Source organism: Schistocerca serialis, chromosome 9 (genome assembly GCF_023864345.2).
Source record: "Schistocerca serialis cubense isolate TAMUIC-IGC-003099 chromosome 9, iqSchSeri2.2, whole genome shotgun sequence".
Classification (NCBI taxonomy): Eukaryota; Metazoa; Arthropoda; class Insecta; order Orthoptera; family Acrididae; genus Schistocerca; species Schistocerca serialis.
Genome location: NC_064646.1, coordinates 299,137,180 through 299,154,695, shown reverse-complemented (window position 1 = coordinate 299,154,695; position 17,516 = coordinate 299,137,180). Strand labels below are relative to the sequence as shown.

General features: G+C 37.7%; 1 protein-coding gene across 1 annotated transcript in view; it reads left to right on the top strand.

Moving 5' to 3' along the window:
- The window catches only part of LOC126419818 (two pore channel protein 1-like), a 66,887-nt gene that overhangs the window by 15,542 nt on the left and 33,829 nt on the right, over positions 1–17,516 (top strand). Inside the window, exons 7-11 of the mRNA XM_050087044.1 lie at positions 744–924; positions 6,087–6,305; positions 15,205–15,324; positions 15,946–16,285; positions 16,412–16,713. Coding sequence (XP_049943001.1) covers positions 744–924; positions 6,087–6,305; positions 15,205–15,324; positions 15,946–16,285; positions 16,412–16,713 — 1,162 coding nt within the window. The remainder of the gene's footprint in view (positions 1–743; positions 925–6,086; positions 6,306–15,204; positions 15,325–15,945; positions 16,286–16,411; positions 16,714–17,516) is intronic.

Genomic DNA, 17,516 nt, shown 5'->3' with positions numbered 1-17,516 from the left:
GTCAGAGCCTTCTGTATTGTGTGCACTTTTTTATTTGCACTTACGTTTGTTTGACAGCTCAGTCCACTCCAATCCAGTGTACATGTATCAGTGGAATGGACCGTACTGTCAAACGAGAATAAGTGAAAATGAACATGAGCACACAATATATTAAGTTCTGACAAGCCTTAGCAGCATGGAAGCTGAGAAACAATGTCAAAAGACACTCTAAGAACTAAGTTGCACCACGCAAAAACAATTACTTGAAAACAACAAACTGCTGGAATGACACTTGTATGTAAATAAAGTGCTAATAAAATCATTGTGCAGTAGAAAACAGAAAAATATTTAATATGTTTTTGTTAAAGCATGAGTGTTTAGCACACATTTTGCAGACCCTTTCTTTTCATACATTGTGGACAATTTACTGTGCAACTCTGGTTACTATAAATGTTTCCACTGAGCTTAAATACACTATAAACCATTACAAAGAGGAGATACATTCTTTATTCTTTTGTTGAATTTTTTTTGGCATGCAAATGAGAATAAGTTAAAGCTAAATTTAACAAGTTTAAAGAATTTGTATATTTCACTCTTTATTGATGAATTATAATGTCCAATGACTTGATCCTTTTTGTTATGTAGCCTGTTTTGTCTTTTATCTTTCTTGATAAGTCATTGAAATTAGTATGGCAATTGGAGTTAATGTTATGTAATAAGCTCCTTACTTCTAAATAAAGACACATGTTCAATGCCATACACAGATGCTTGCTGTGGTTTACGAAACATTTACTCGTGTTGAACGGGAGAAGTTTCGCAAGTTGCTGTTACACAAGCGCAAGGCTTGCCAGCATGCATTCCGCCTGCTGGTCGCTAAGCAGAACCCTCATCGCATGAGATTCAGACAATTTGAGGGACTCATGCGCTACTACGCTCCCAAAAAGAGTGAGAAATTACTCCATTTTAGGTCTTTCTGTAATTCTGCTGCACGTGCAAGATGCATGAATATGTTATCCCTAATGCTTTTGCCACCATTTGTTGTAACATTTCTGTGTATTGCTGTAGTTTGGGAAAACATTTAAAGCACTGCTTTGGGGTGCTAAAGGCAACGTGTTAAGAAATCTAATGCACTTATACGTTAACTTAACAGCATGCTAACAAAAATACATTTGTAATCGTACATATAGTTCTTCATGTTCCTTTGCTCTGGGCTTTCATAGTTTTCTTTGTTATATGTTATTCCTCACTGTGTGCACTTACTTCCTGCTTTTCCAAACCCCACAGAGGGTTTGCCATACAAGTAACATAACTGGCATCTTTGAGAGAAAGAGGAGGTGGTGTATGATGGAGAATAGTTTGATCGTAATTTGGCAAAATGAAATATGGGCACTAACAAGTGGACGTTTTAAGTTGTTCTGCAAGCCTTGCTTGTATGGCTTTGAAAGTAGTGTTCACCAAAATAGCTAATATGAAGGCAAGTCAAAAGACAGCCATAATTGAAAGCCTTGCACCAAGCTGTTGAGCCATACAGAATTATTATTATTATTATTATTATTATTATTATTATTATTACTGTTGTTTGTGAATGATGACGTTCTTTTTCATGTGTTAGTACACATTACACAATAATGTTTAAGTCAAACATGAATGTGATCTGCAGTATACTTTTGTTTGAAAGGCCATTTTAAAGTAGTTAGATTATAATTTGTTCAGATGGATAAACTGGTGTACTGTGTGTACATTCATAAATTTGTTTGTTTTGGCTGGTTTATTGCTTATAGAAATTCATCAGAAGTTGTTGAAGGTTTATGATGTAGCTACCCCTTTCATTTTCAATAGTTAAAAGAATGGATTGGTGGCTTCAAAAGTTGACCATACTTCTCATGAAATGATACATATGAAACACATCACAAAACTCTTATGAAAACATGGATAAACTGCTCAAGAAGGTGGTGGGTGATTCACAGTTAAAACTCTATGAGCTAACTGACATCATAAGTGTTTCACAAAAAAGGAATATGGTACATTTTATGTGGTTAATTAGTGTGAAGTAGTTCTGTACAGAATGTATATCAAGTGCAAATGCAAAAACTTAAGTTCACAGCAACATTTGGGCCATTGTCAAAATAATTCATTTTATTTTGTGTACTGTAGATGAAATATGAATCCACCACTTCATGTCGAAAATGTAACGGCAATCAAAGCAATGGGTAGAAACAAATGGTCCACCACTTCAGAAGGTTGAGTTAGTATCATTGGCTGGAAAGCTTATGCCATTTATTTGTGAGATGCAACAGAAATTATTTTTATTGATTACTTTGTCTAGGATAAAATAATAACTGGAAAGTACTATATACGTCTTGTGGATGAACTGGATGAAAAGAAATATGCAAGAAGCATCTAGGATTACTGTGCAACAGGGAAAACATGGCTTTCAGGAAAATGCTTTTGGTCACTAAAGTGCTTTGTTAATGAGAGTACTAAGAGATTTGGAAAATGAAGTTTTGTTATATCCACTCTGTTTGCCAGATGTGCCTTCGACTGACTTCCTTAGTTTTTACATCTAAAGAAATTTGTATTTGGAAAATGTTTTGATTCCAATTAAAAGGGTCATGGCTGCTGTAGACAGATATTTCACTATACTAGAGAATCGCATTTCAGGCATGGAATACACTTATTGTAAAAATGCTCTGATCTAAAAATGGGTCTGTATTTAAAAATGTGTTTTATACCTGAAACACTGTGTCTTCCACCACCAGATTGAGAAATTTTCACCTTGCCATCTTCCACGAGCTCCAGTCCCTACTCAGCTAACACTTTTAATATTTATAAGAAGACTATTTGGCCAGAGTAGAGGAGATATAAAATACATGTCCATCATAGAAACAAAAAATAATTGCAACGTGCCACAGCAATGCCTCTGCGACGTGGTTACCGTCGTCGCTGGCGGCGCAGTGTACCTGTGTATCACAGTTTGAAGGCGATTGATATTGACTTGGCTGGGCAGTTTAATAAACAGCAATTGATTGGAGGTCCAAGTGTTTTTCGTGGACTGCAACTGAACTTTACCTGTGATGTACAAGCAGTGTTTGGAGGTAGTACATGGCTCACACTTGCTGTTGTATGGGGCAATCAAACAGATTATGATGGCCTTGAAGCACTTCCAGATGCTAACATTTTGGCTTGGAAGACATGGAGTATTGCTGAGACTACAGGACTGTTGGCTAAACAGCCTTATGGTACTCTTGTTCCAAGCATGCCATTTGTTTTGACTACGACTTGGGGGTTCTATGTCTACACAGTACGAAAAAAAAAAAACCTTGCATTTTGGGGGTTCTTTGTCTGTACAGTATGAAGAAGAAATCCTTAGGCATTTTGAAAAGTGGTAGGAGCAGTGACATATTAAATTGTTCGGTTGGTTTACGAAGACGTAACCATGTAGCTCGTAGTAGACCATTGGCTGAGAAAAGCACACAGTTCTAATGTCAATAAGATTATAATGCATATGAATATTAGCATATACCAATTAGGGTACTTAATTGTGTTGATTATATTTTTATGTGGCATCTGCAGGTACAACAGGGCATAGATGAAACTTCCTGGCAGATTAAAAATATGTGCCAGACCGAGACTCGAACTCGGGACCTTTGCCTTTCTGTGAGGTTTGGAAGGTAGGAGACGAGATACTGGCAGAATTGAAGCTGTGAGGGTGGCTCGTAAGTTGTGCTTGGGTAGCTCAAATGGTAGAGCACTTGCCCGCAAAAGGCAAAGGTCCCGTGTTCGAGTGTCGGTCCGCCACACAGTTTTAATCTGCCAGGAAGTTTCATATCAGCACACACTCCGCTGCAGAGTGAAAATCTCATTCAGTGGCATAGATATTTACACTGGAAAAGTTTCCTCTACAAAATATTCATTCATAACCATATGTTACAATATGTAAACATAGTCACAATCTATAGTGTCATGTCTAACTGTTGATGGTATAATATATACTGCCTCTAATAACGTTTTTCTCCATTTGTGAGTAGAGTTAATTTTTGCCTTATGACATTCCTGTTAATACCAGAAAATCCATCCCATTTCTGTTATTCACTTTCAAGCATTTTATTACAATACTGACATAAGGATCACTGTCACAACTGCTGTTGCCTCCGCTGCTGTTATCTCCACCATTGACATAGTGGAGAGATGCAATATGTACACATTTGTTTGGGCTACCTAAATGCGAGTCAAATATATGAGCATGTAGCTTGTAGCTTGCTGTATGGCAGTAGTTATACTGCTCTCTTGCCATTGTAAACTGTAAATCAAAAGTAATTTTAATATATTGTAATTGCTTGTCATAGTTAATCATGTTGGTTGCCATGTACCTACAGAGGTGACTTTTTGAGGTTATTTTTAGTTGTAATTTGTAGTCATTACAGCCCATCTTTGGTGCCTCTAAGCCAGTACATCATTGTTTTAGGTCTTGTTTTTAAAATGTCTGATATCTTTGTTGTGAGGCTGGCATCTTCTGTTCAGTTGAGGTGACTTGACACCTTGTTACTTTTATTTGACAATTTTTGTGCTATTCTTAATTTTACTGTAGATATTTTTAAATATTTTCTAGTGGCTAACATTGGAATCAAAGTGAGAACATAAGTCGCACTGTTGATGGTAATCTGCCCATTGGATAGTGACATTTACCTCAGTGTGGTCCACTTTGATCTGTATGATAAAAGTAGTCAGTGTGTTAGCACCACTCCGCTCTCTCTCTCTCTCTCTCTCTCTCTCTCTGTGTGTGTGTGTGTGTGTGTGTGTGTGTGTGTGTGTGTGTGTGTGCGTGTGTGCATGTGCATGTGCAGAAAAACTTAACTATTACATGGTTGAACTTACCCCTTCGGGCCTTCATGGCAGCAATGAATGGCTAACGTTATGCTTTTATAAGATTAATACTGTTTGTAATTATTATGTAATTAATTTATTAAACTTGGTTTATAACTCAAACATATTAAATATTTAGTTAATAAGTAAATGGTATCACAAATCATATGGAGTGCAAAGATTCATATGAATAAAAATAGCCTGTGGTGGTATAAGGTAAGCATTGAGCAGTGTAGAGACATGTAAACAACAAGAATTAGAACCTCATATCCCAGCTTTTTGTAACACACACACACACACACACACACACACACACACACACACACACACACACCTGTCAAATTTGCTGTGGAATGGGATGTTCACAGCTAACCAACTTTGTGTTTTCCTGTCAGCCACACACTCTCACCGTTCTATTCTTTGTTCGTGTATTTTTTTTCACTGCATGCCTGGTATTACTTGTGCTTTATATCAAATTATGCACCAAAAATTAAAGTAGGATGACTTTTGGCATATTTGTTGTAAATAAAGTGGAGAAAGAATAAGAATGTAGTAGTAGGTCACTGTAAGCAGAATGCCCAGTTGTACATATCTGTATGATCTGATTGATGTGAAGCTCTTGTTTTACTGTTGAATGAAATGGTGATTTGAAATGCAGAGAGGTGAGGCTATAATATGTGTAAGTAATAAAATATATATATTGAAGTGTACTTATTACATAAATGCATGCTGGCATTTGTTTCATAACTTAAAGAGTGAGATGAAGGTGGTCCCACACGAGAATTTAATAGTTCATTTCTTATCCATATTTTGCAGTCTTTTCAGTTCAAGCTGAGGATGTCATGCCCATTCTGTTTCAGTGAATATTTTTTAGTTTCAATGTAAAATACTGTATTAGAGGAAACTTAATTTTTTCTTCTCCAGAGTGCACTGAATTTTTGTTGCATTGTAACATTTTTCACAATTTTATACATTTTCTCTTGAATTGCATTGTTTGTTTCCCAGTTCTTCATTTTCTTTCAAATTATTTTGCTTACAAAAGAAACTTGTTGCTGTATTGAACTATTCTTATATCTGTTCTAAATAACTAAATTCGCTTTGCATAGAGAAGGGTACTTATTTCTGCTCAGATTCAAAGGTATAAGGCTTGTATGTGAATACACATTTCTTTCCATATGATCAATAATTAGGATGTTGAATGGTTTGTATTTTATGTATCTATGAAAATCTTTTAATTGTTTCAGCGGTTCGAGATGTAGTTCTCATGTTTAAGTACCTGAACTCCTCAGGGAGTGGCACACTGTCTCTAGAAGAGTTCTACTCAGTGTATGATGCTGTTCTATTGTGTTGGGAGCCACAATTTTCGCAGGCTCCTTGGTTTCACACAAGCTGGGCACCATTACAGAACTTATGTCAACTCATACACGACTTAGTTCTGTGGAAATATTTTGAACATATTATCTGTGAGTTTTATTTAACAGATCTATACTCATATTTCTTTGCTCTTGGTAATGTATTGAAAATAGCTTTGCCATCTTTTGTGTAAAATGATATTGTTTGTTCACCTTTTGTTGCAAATTACATTTATAGTTTGCTCCTTGCTTTGATTAGACAGTATTATAGTGTACATGTTACAGTTTGAGTAGATTAGTACTAGCTATATTTGTTACTAGTATACTTTATAGAACTAGGCAACAGTGGTTGCTTCTGACTTTTATTGTGTAACTTGACTCGTTCCACATTCCTGAGGGCTCTCCTTCATGACAGGAGTTATGGAAGATGCATTGCTGCCTTTTTTGGGATTCCGTACCTCAGTTGGTTAAAAATGAAACCCTTGTAGAATAACTTAGTTGTTCACCTGTCTACTGACTGTGAATATCCCTTTTGCTCAGGAATGGGTGGATGTATCAAGCTCAAACTTATGTTGGCTACTAAGGTCTACAGTTTCTTTGTGGTGTAAAAAAGTTTAAGCTTCTAAGTCAATGCAATCAAAAGATACAGCCATATTTTGATATGATAAAGCCACTCATCAAAACCTATGGAACAATGGTCGTCAAACTGCAGCCCATGGGCTGCATGTGGCCTGACTCGAGCACTCATGCGGCCAGTAGTTCTCAGCCATATTTTACAATGTTATGCATCTAGCAACTAAAAGCCCTATCCGTAAACATCATTTAATGTTAAGAGCTTCTTAAGAGTGTAGATTTCCTGCTCAGTAATGAACAAAAATAAGTACAGAGATAGTAATATTTTAAGATGTGCTTAGTTTAAACTGTTGTTAATGAATTTGGCCATGAGCAACATAGACTGCTTACCTCGGGGGCAGAGGGGTAAAGCAGCACGGCCACTGCGGGGTTAGAGGATGTGAGAGGGGGAAGTTTACTCATTTGTCTTCCAACGTTCACAACTCATGGATGTATGTGTACCAATCATGATTTATCATTTCTTATTTTGTTACCAGTAGGGTTTTTATAGTATGCTACCACTGTCCTATTTTCATCTTGTTTACTTATTTTCGTAGACTCGGACTGTAACTCTTGTTTTATGTCGAATCAGTCATTTGTTAATCCTGTATTACATCATACCAGGGCACAACTTAAAATAATGTCTACCATGAACTGTCAAAACAAACTGTGTTGAGATGGCTGTATAGGCACATTCTGAAAGCCAGAAAATATAAAAAAAGGAATCCTTGTGAGCTTGTGTGTCTTCTACCGATCAGCTGCTATGATATTAATTTCAAAGTGAAGTAACATGAATCATGGATGTGCATTGTACAGATGGTCATCTTCAAATGTGTTACATATATTATTATTATTATTATTATTATTATTATTATTAGTCGTAAAGCTCCCAACATGGAAGACGCTAAGTAAAGATGGTTCACTTCTGGGGCTTCTTATTCTTCTTGTTTGCCCACCAGGTCTTCATTCTTTGCGAGAATTCAGCTTTTCTTTCTTCGCTCCATTTTGTTCCAGTTCTCGGCGCTTTTGTCTCTGGTTTGACCTCCCATTTGTCAACTTTAAGTTTGAAATTGTTTCTTTTGTTCATGTCTTCAGTAGTAATGTTGGCTAATTCCAGATCTTTCTTTACATTTTTGATCCATTCTCCTCCATTGACAAGGGATGCTACATATCTTACTATTTTTTTTGTAAGTCTGTGATCGGGAAGTCTCATTATGTGGCCATAGAATTTTAGACGCCTCTTCCTCATGTCTATCTCTATGTTAGAATATTCTTCAATTTTAGAATTTTTCTGTAATCTATACCCCTCTTTGGTCCATCTTGGTCCCAGAATTTTCCTAATGATTTTCCTTTCCTCTTTCTTCAGGTTTTCCATATCTGTTTTCCTTTTAAGTGTCAAGGTTTCGCTGGCATATAGCATTATTGGTTTAATTACCGACTTATAATGTTTAATTTTTGTATTTATAGATAGACATTTTTTATTGTAAATGTTTTGGACCAGCCCTACACCCTTACGAGCTTTTAATATTCTTTCTTGTTGTGAGTATTTTTCAGAAATTATCTCTCCTAAATATTTAAAGTATGGTACCCTCTTAATTTCTCCATATTTGGTTTGTAACTTAGAAATTTCTAGATTTGTTGTTGTAAACACCGTTTTCTCAAAAGATATTTGTAGGCCAACTTTTCCTGCACACTCTTTTAAGGTTTCTATCTGTTTGACTGCCATTTCACTAGAATCTGCCATTATTGCAAGATCGTCTGCGTAGGCTAAGTAGGGGATTTGTAGGTCATCTTTTTTGGTTCCCAGTGATATTGGTTTCCAGTACTTTTCTTTTTTGAGTTCTTTTTCCCATTCTGCCATGACTCTATCCAGAACTAAGTTAAATAACAGAGGTGATAATCATATATTAATAAGGAATATGAAATTAAATTAACACTGTTATAATATTAGGTTGGTGCATAAGTTTTTAGCATTTTTGTTTTGCGTGTTTATATTCAAGTTGTTATGAGTATGTTTATTGATCACAATTTTTTACTTGTAGTTCACTGTTACTATTCAAGTTTCCATAATGTCATTTGAAGATAGTGAGTTGAGCCATAGGTGCTAGAAAAAGGAGTACCAAATAGAGAAATCTGAACATCTCTCACATACTCTTGTATTTGAGTTCAGCTGAGTGTTGTCACCAGAAGAGGCAGCTAGAAATATTTGTTCCATGTATGGGGATAATTCCATTAGACACAGCACAGCAAGAAAATGGTTTTCTCATTTTAAGGGGGACCATTTTGACATTAGTGACTCTTCACATTCAGGAAGACCTTCAGGGTTTGATGAAGACCGTTCATACACATTAATCCACAATGACCCAAATCATTGTACTAGAGAACTGACAAATGTGATGAGCTGTGATTGTTCCACCACCGTGTGACATTTGCATGTGATGTGGAAGGTCCAAAAATAAGATGTATGTATACCATACACTCTAAACCAAAAACACAAAAATTTGTGGGTGGCAATACGTGCATCCCTGCCTGGTCATCTTTAGGTGGCTCATGAACAGCACTGACTATTTCTATCCTGTATCATTACTGGTGACAATAAATGATGTCTTTATGTTAACATAAGGAAAAGAAAGGAATGACTGGCCCCAAGAAAAGCAGCAACTCCCCATAAAAAGAAATGTGCACATCCACAAAAGATAATTTTATGCATCTGATGCAACAGCAATGGTTTGGTGAACTACGAATTGCTTCCCTGAAGCGTTATGATCAATGCTGACATTTATTGTAAACTTTTGAGATGTCTTGCAAGCACAGTTTAAGAACAGTGACCAGGAAGACTGCGTGAAGTGATGCTATTCCATATAATGCCCACCCACATTCTGCTAGACTGACAGCAAAAGCTATACCGTTCTTTGGTTGGGAAGTCATTCTGCACCCACCTTTTCCACTTGATCTTATGCCCTCAGATTTTCAACTTTTCTGCTCTCTGTTGAACAGCCTCTAAGGAAGCTATTTTCCAGATAAAAAAGCACTCCAAACAAAGCTGTGGTTTCTTTGCCTCAAAGCCACATGATTCCTAAAATCGTGGAATCAAAAAGTTACCCCAGCATCGGCAAACTGTTGTAAATAGTGAAGAAGAATGTACTATTGATGACTAAAGTATCTGTTATGTGTATCTGTTCTGTTTATTAAACTTACTGAAAAACAGCACAAATACATGCACCAGCCAAATAGAAAGCAATCATTAGTAGAAAAATAACATTCAAAACATTTGTGATCATGTGTCATATCGCATAATGCATTTATATGTAAATGCAGTTACTGCTACTAATTAATCACTTATTTATTCATGCATATAGACAACACAAGAAAACTTCACCATGAAATTAATGTCACAACTGTGGGCTCACTGAATGTGGCAGCAGTCTGAAACAGAAAACAGTCTACAAGAAGTGTTTCGAAAAGTGGCAGTTTTAAAAATCAGTACCTGGGTGTCAGCAGCCAGCTTATAGCACATGTACTATAACTAGTGTATTGGGGACTCATAATATACTGATTTAATAATGATATCAATATAATAGAGGGAAACATTCCATGCGGGAAAAATATATTTAAAAACAAAGATGATGTGACTTACCATACGAAAGCGCTGGCAGGTCGATAGGAACACAAACAGACACATACATACACACAAAATTCAAGCTTTCGCAACAAACTGTTGCCTCATCAGGAAAGAAAGAAGGAGAGGGAAAGACGAAAGGAAGTGGGTTTTAAGGGAGAGGGTAAGGAGTCATTCCAATCCCGGGAGCGGAAAGACTTACCTTAGGGGGGAAAAAAGGAAGGGTATACACTCGCGCGCCACACACACACACACATATCCATCCACACATGGATATGTGCGAGTGTATACCCTTCCTTTTTTCCCCCTAAGGTAAGTCTTTCCGCTCCCGGGATTGGAATGACTCCTTACCCTCTCCCTTAAAACCCACTTCCTTTCGTCTTTCCCTCTCCTTCCCTCTTTCCTGATGAGGCAACAGTTTGTTGCGAAAGCTTGAATTGTGTGTGTATGTATGTGTCTGTTTGTGTTTCTATCAACCTGCCAGCGCTTTCGTATGGTAAGTCACATCATCTTTGTTTTTAAATATATGATTTAATAATGAGATTGATACATATGCGGCCCGAGGTGCCGCCCCACAATGTCAGTATTACCTTTTGAGCAAGAAAGTTTGACCACTACTGCTATACACAAATGATCCATGAATAAGTAGATGTTGGGCTTGGTGGTCTAATGGCTAAGTGCCTCCCTGGAAAGAGGTCATTGGATCAAATCTCAGTTGGACCATGGATACTTCAGTCTTGTTTTAACCTAGCCTTCACTTCTCAGTGTGTGGTTCAGGTTCGCCAGTTGTATAACTGTGGTTGGTTAGGGACACACAAGTCACTGAAGTGGCATCCAGTGGAAAGACTTGCACCATGCCATTCAGCCACATGAAAATTATCATCTATGTACATAATTAAGTTTGTATGGAACTCTCAGAGCACAAGTCTTATTCAAACTTGTCTGATTTTTATATGTAATAGTAGGTATTTATGTACATAAATTGCAGTTTGCCACAATTTGAAAGAGCACAAACATGAACTTCATTTCCTGTAACTCTCAGTTGCAATGAAATCCATCACTAATTCTGCGTATCAGGGATCCGACAGTTTGTAGGTAGGTTTGTGGAGGTATGTGGCTTTAGACATCTATGCAGAGCTCATGTAATTCACATCAACAATGGGCTGCTGATTTCTGCATGTGAGGATGGTGCCTGATAGCGACAGAGATAGGTTCCATAGGGCTTACATTAGGCAAATTTGGTCACTGAGACATCAACGTGAGTTCACTGTAGCATAGTTCTGGCTCCAAGACATCATCGTCGGACAAGACATCAAGTGTGAAGGGATGCAGATGGTCTGCAGCTGTCAGCCTGTCTTTGATAACTACCACAGGTCCCATGCAAGCACAGGAGAATGTCTCTCGTAGCATAATACTGCTCTCATCAGCCTGCGTCTGTGGTGAGCTGCGCGTTTCAAGCCGCCATTCATCTTGATGATGGTGTTTGTGTACCGAGCGAGGTGGTGCAGTGGTTAAACACTGGACTCGCATTCGGGAGGACGACGGTTCAACCCCGCGTCTGGCAATCCTGATTTAGGTTTTCCGCGATTTCCCTAAATCGCTCCAGGCAAATGCCGGGATGGTTCCTTTCAAAGGGCACGGCCAACTTCCTTCCCCGTCCTTCCCTAATCCGATGAGACTGATGACCTCGCTGTCTGGTCTCCTTCCCCAAAACAACCCAGATGGTGTTTGTGGAGATGATCATCAACCTAGTGTGGCAAAAATGTGTTTCATCTGAAGAGCTGACACATTTCCGTTGACGGATGGTTGAATCCCGAAGATCCCACACCCAATGCAATTGTAATAGATGGCATTGCTGGGTCATCATGTAAACACTTAGGGGTGGTCTGCTGTGGAGCTCCATGTTCGAGAAAGTACAATGAAGGGGATGCCTATCGAACTTCATAGAGCAGGCAAGCCTCCGAACCCTACATTCTGTGAAGAGATGTGGATGTCCAACCATTTAGGGCGTAATGGTATATTCACTGTCCTTCCACCTCTTTGCCTAGATGCTCATGACAGTAGCACATGAACATTCGACCAGCTTTGCTGTTTGTTATAATCGTTCACAGGCTCTGCGCAATAATAATCTGCCCTTTGTCAAAGTTGCTTATCTAATGGATTTCCTCATTTGCAGTCCATATCTTTGCTAGGGTGATCCCTTCTTCATGCCTGCTCCACTTATGTACTTCTGTTACAGCATCACATTCCCACAATGCTGACAGGCAGCATCCATGACAGGGTGGGCAGTGGTCATAATGTTTTGGCTGATCAGTGTACAGTAAACACATAATCAATACTGCCATTTTTACCTAATTCATTTGTTTGATACATAATTCCTTTATCGCAGCTAACCATTCAAAATATATTTTTCATTGGTCTTTTCTAAATATCACCAAACAGCAACCAATTGTCTTTCCTCTTGATCCAAACATTGAACCACCTCTGCATTTCCTTGCCATTCAATTTTTCTTCTTTAACATTTTCGATGATGGTAGATGCCAAGTAGTTTAGTGCTCTTCCATGTCAGAACACTGCAGCCCAAGGAGCTTCTATAGCAACACAACAAGCAGTATGACTGCCACGCCCTCCTGGTAGATGCAATATCCACTAAGTGTAGAAGACATGCAATATCCACTAAGTATAGAAGACGTCATTGTCTTTAGGTGCTCTCAGAATACATACTTACCAGAGTTAACAGATAATTCATTCCCTTCAATAACTGAGAGTTGATTTTATGATTTATTTGTTAGATCCACATTGACTATTATTTGGCAGTAAGGAATTGTAAGATACACACACCTCCATTGTTGTGGGAGGCATGGATCACAACAAATACAATGTGTGAATGAACGAATTAATTAATTGATTAATGAACTGCTATGACTATTGTGAATTCTTAGGTGGTTATGTCTCATGCAATTTATTTCTTGTCTCATTGTAGCAAATATGCATTTTTAGATTCTTAAATCTATACCTACATCAAAAATACACCTTTTTAATAATCTTTGTGTTCAATAGGGCCTTGCATTTAATCATTTTGTTCCTTAAATGAAGAATATTTGCATTTGATTTTTCTCTGTACCTTTCTCAACTTCAGCAGTTTTTGTGCATAATATTTTCCGCTGTTATGCCTCTCAACATGTTAAATAATTTCTTTCTTCCGTGCTGTCACTTTCTTAGAAACACTTTTGAAATAAAATATTGGTCATAAAATCAGATTGAAAAGCAGGATTCAGGCATTTTCGCAACAGTGGCCCCTGTCCTATGTCTCTGCTTTCATCTACAAGAGGTACCATATTGTTTCTTTATATTTACATAACATTGAGCTACAATCCTCTCTGCTTATGTTTGCAGTACACACCATATTATTTCTTTATACAGGGTTATTCTAAATGGTGGACCAATTTTCAAAACTTCGTATTTATTCAAGTACCAATTAAAAATGAACAAGCTTTATACCAATGAAAATAGGAAGTTTGAAAGTCTTTTTTTTTTCATAATGTTTGATATCAATTTAATAAATTTAATAATTTGTAATTAATTATTTTTAATAATTATTTAATAATTAGAAATATGATAAATGTTATAAGTGTTCAGTGTGGCCACCGTTGGCTGCATGGCAAACATTGATACAGTAGCCGAAGTCGTCTCACACACGCGAAAACGTATCTGCTGTTACTGAGTATACGACACCAATTATCTGGTTCTGCAGATCATTCAGAGTGACTGGTAGAGGTGGGACATAAATAGCTTCCTCACATAACACCATAAGAAATAGTGCGATTGATCCAGCGCTCAGGAAGGGAGTCATTCAAAAAGCCTCATACATCACAGTGTCAATGGGGTGGAGCTCCATCCTGTTGGAAAATGAAGTTTGTGGTTGAACACCTAATTTGGTACAAAATGCCTGCTGCACTGCAGTTTGTGACTCACTTTTTATGAACTCAAGAACACAGTTCCACAGCTGCCATCTCACTCACAACTGACAGTGAAACGGAGTGACAGCCCTTTTGCCATGTGAACTCTACCGGCCACTTCTGAAACCATCACCACCCTCCCACCCGCCACTGCCCACAAACAACTTTGAAAGTTCTTCTTTTCATTGGTATGAAGCTTGTTCATTTTGAATTTGTACTTGAATACATATGAATTTTTGAAAATGAGTCCATCATTTAGAACAACCATGTATTTGCACAGAATCAATCTATCATGCTTCATTTGCTGCCTGACAACAGCTCATTATTGAAAATATCTCCCAGTCTGAACCTTGTTATTTTCTAGTATACAGAATCTTTCTGTTCCCCATTCTTATTCAAATTTTAGGTAATTCTAAAATCTAGAAATTGTTCCATGTTATTAAGTGTGTGGTTATATCCCTATAATTAGTCTTTGAACTGATTACCACCACCACCACCACCACCACCAGCACCACCACAACAACAACAACAACAACAACAACAACAGCATATCCCTGTTTGAAATGTACTGTTTTTGGTAGCTGATGATAAACTCTTCTGCCACAAAAATTATTAAAATACGAATACATAAATGTTACAAATTTATGAATGAGGACACTGTATTCACTGTATGTTATCCAACCATCATTATTTGATTTGAAGTTCAAACTTTGTGATCACATTGCTGGTATTAATTTCTGTTACTATTTTATAATGATTTCAAAGTTCATCTGATTCTTATCTTTTACTAACTGTCTAAACAGCCGAAGTTCCTTTCCAGATGGCTTGATTATTTGTAACGGTATTTCCATGGCAATACGTATTACCGAGCTAACTACTGATTTGGAAGAATCGGCATGTGCCTTTGCTGCTTCCTGGGATACGATACTGTTTGTAAGCCGTAAGTTTGTATTAAAACATCAACTACTAATTCATTTTTTCTGAAAGAATTTCGTGTGTTAGTATGTTAATTCTTGTTTCCGTTTGATTCTTTTTCGGTCAGACTTTAGAAGTGTAAAGTGTTCATAAATAAATGTGAGACAGATGCATATTTAAAAATATTACATGCCAAAGAAAAAACTGAAAGTTTTGTATCAAAAGGAAAATACACTCAAGGAAACTAAATAAATTATAAGTCAGAGTTCCTGCCTATTACCTTCAGGAAGGAAATATCAAATACCGTCAATATGCACACATAAAAGTACACATAATGTCCTAGGTTTCTGAACTATTAGTTACATCCTAAGGGAGGAGAGAGGACTCCTCTGTGGAGGAACTAACTGTTCTGAAAGCAAGAGTAGTACATGTACTTTCTTGAGTGTCTATTGACAGTGTAAAATATTCACCCCACTATGTTCTAACTGACAGTTCTTGTCTCATAATTTTTTTAACATCTGGAAGTTTAAATGTCATTCATTGTTGCCATTCACTTAGTGACCAAAAGTATTTCAAGTTTGTTAACTAAACAATTTCTAACATTGTTTTGCGCACGTGAATATTGATATTTATTTATTTTTTCCAGTGGGATTAATAGAGGCGCTGTTAAAGATCCTGGGGCTAGGTGTATCCCAATATTTCAGCTCTGGATGGAATTCATTTGATTTTTCTGTTACTCTGGCAACACTATGCGCAGTTACACTTCTGACCATGTTCCCCTGGATGGTAGTTTTGATTTTTATCCGCCCATTACGACTGCTGCGACTTTTTAAACTGAAGAAACGTTATCGTGACGTTTTTGGCACGCTCGTACTTCTAACACCGCTGATGTGTTCTACTGCCATAGTCATGCTTGTCCTGTATTACTTCTTTGCCATAATTGGAATGGAGCTCTTCGCTGGATACGATATGCGGAATTGCTGTGTGTAAGTTGAGAAGTTTGCAATAAGTGAGGCACTGTCGTGCAACTCATCAGCAAAATTATAGCTTAAGCATCTGTATTTAATTTCGCAGAAGGTTAGTCACTGAAATACAGCATGATATTCTTACAGGAATACTACAGTGGAGGACTTCTACAAGTACAGTGCCAATGGAAGCACTGCACTGGGGTACTATTACCTCAACACCTTTGAAAACCTGATGAAAAGTTCAGTCACACTTTTTGAGTTGACTGTGGTTAATAATTGGTTTATTTTGATGAATGGATATGCATCAGTTGCATCGCCATGGAGCCGCATCTACTTCATGCTGTTTTACCTGTCAACAATGATTGTCCTCACAATAGTTGTGGCATCTGTTCTCGAAGCATTCCGTTTCCGTATACAGTACAAGCGACAAACAACAAAACGTGAAGGTATAAAACTGCACATGATTCTCATATTTGCAATTAGCTTTTAATTTCACGAAAGTCAATACAAGAATAAAAATACTATGCACACCATTACTTTTTGAAGTAAGAGCCATGAACCAGTAGACAGACATGTAAAAAAGGTGAAAACAGTGTATTTAATAATATGCAGTGCAATTTACTAAATGACATCAAACATTTGACTTAAATATAGTGTTTTCCAGAAAAAATTACTGATATTTATGTGCACTCTAGCCATTCCCCTGCGACTTTGCCCGCGCATGTGTTCGACACGTATATCGGACATACCTCCTCCTCCTCCTCCTCTTCTGTGTCCATCTCTTCCTCCCTCTGTCTGTCTTCCTCATCCTTTCACCTTTATCTGTCTCTCTCCTCCTCCCCACTTTCTGTGTCTTCATCTCCTCCTCCTCTTTTCTTTGTCCATTTTCTCCACCCCCTTCCTCTGACCATATCCTCCTGTCTCTCTCACATTCCACCTCCACCTCCACCTCCCCGTCTTCCTTTTCCACCTACCCATCACTGCTCTACACCTTCCACCTGCTACATGCATCTTCCCCTCCTCCCCTCTGTCAATTTCCCCCTCCCCTTGCTCTGTGCATCCCTTCCTTTATCTACCTTGACCTGTCACTAGTCATTCTGATCAGTGCATGTAGCCTGTGCATACAGTTTAATAAAGCAGCCTGTTGTATTCCCACAACATGCCTGTCATGCAGAGCAAGCTACATGTTGGAGCCTAGAAACAGATTCTTTCCCCTGACACATAGGCTGCCCTGCATGGAAGGTTGATG